The sequence below is a fragment of the Seriola lalandi genome, unplaced genomic scaffold, assembly GCF_002814215.2.
Source record: "Seriola lalandi dorsalis isolate HSWRI2012SDOR001 ecotype SW California unplaced genomic scaffold, Sedor1 jcf7180001965126, whole genome shotgun sequence".
NCBI classification, from domain to species: Eukaryota; Metazoa; Chordata; class Actinopteri; order Carangiformes; family Carangidae; genus Seriola; species Seriola lalandi.
The window spans coordinates 1-729 of record NW_019435794.1 but is presented as its reverse complement, the minus strand read 5'-3'; the positions used below and the strand labels follow the sequence as shown (position 1 = coordinate 729).

General features: G+C 46.8%; 1 protein-coding gene across 1 annotated transcript; it reads right to left on the bottom strand.

The window, feature by feature from the left end:
- Positions 1 to 48: 48 nt before the first annotated feature.
- Positions 49 to 638, bottom strand: LOC111649795 (uncharacterized; the record flags this gene model as incomplete). Its single annotated transcript, XM_023399491.2, has 3 exons — positions 49 to 216; positions 303 to 416; positions 522 to 638. Coding segments are annotated over 3 exons (384 nt in total), but the record flags the coding sequence as incomplete, so codon positions are not given.
- Between the last annotated feature and the right edge of the window lie 91 nt (positions 639 to 729).

Below are 729 nucleotides of genomic sequence, written 5' to 3'. Positions count from 1 at the left end.
CTGCTTCCATCTGAGTGCACAAACACACAGACAAAAAGGTTATAACGGAACTTTTTAGAGGTTTTAGAGACTTAAGTAGTTGAAAAAGGCTTGAGTTTGTGTGTTTACCCCTGGTTGAGTTTTTGTGGGAACACAAGAAGCAGACTTCACCGTCGGAGCAGCACTGGAGGCATCAAAGTCTCCCGCCAAGGCATCCAGAGCAAAGTCTCCAGAGGACTGAGGGAGGCACAGAATGAGATGTATAAAATCTGTGTAGGCAGGGATTACTATGTTAATATTGCTTCCACAGATCAACAGTGTACCTGTGCAGGAGGAGCTGAGGGGGTGACAACAGGAGCCTTGACTGCAGGAACTGTAGAGGAGGTCATGAAGTCTCCAGACAAAATGTCCAGAGCCTCCCCGGTGCCCATGGAGGGCTGCAGGAGGAGAGAGAGGAGGGACATGGAAGAGAGGAAATAATGAGGAACTGTGTGCTTTAACTCAGCTCATATTACTTATTAGTGAATGTGCCCCAGTCTCACCTCAGGTTTAGGAGGAGCCAGTTTCATTAGTTCCTCCTTATTAAACCTGTAGTCTGGAGGAAGTGTGTCCTCGCGTTCTCCCACACGCACACCCTTCTCCTTCTTAAATTTTCCCTCCTATGAAAAAGGAAAAGAGGAGGAAATAAGGCATCCTCTGGTGAGAAAAGGATTCTGTGAGGAACTGAAACACAAATGCAACAGAAATGTC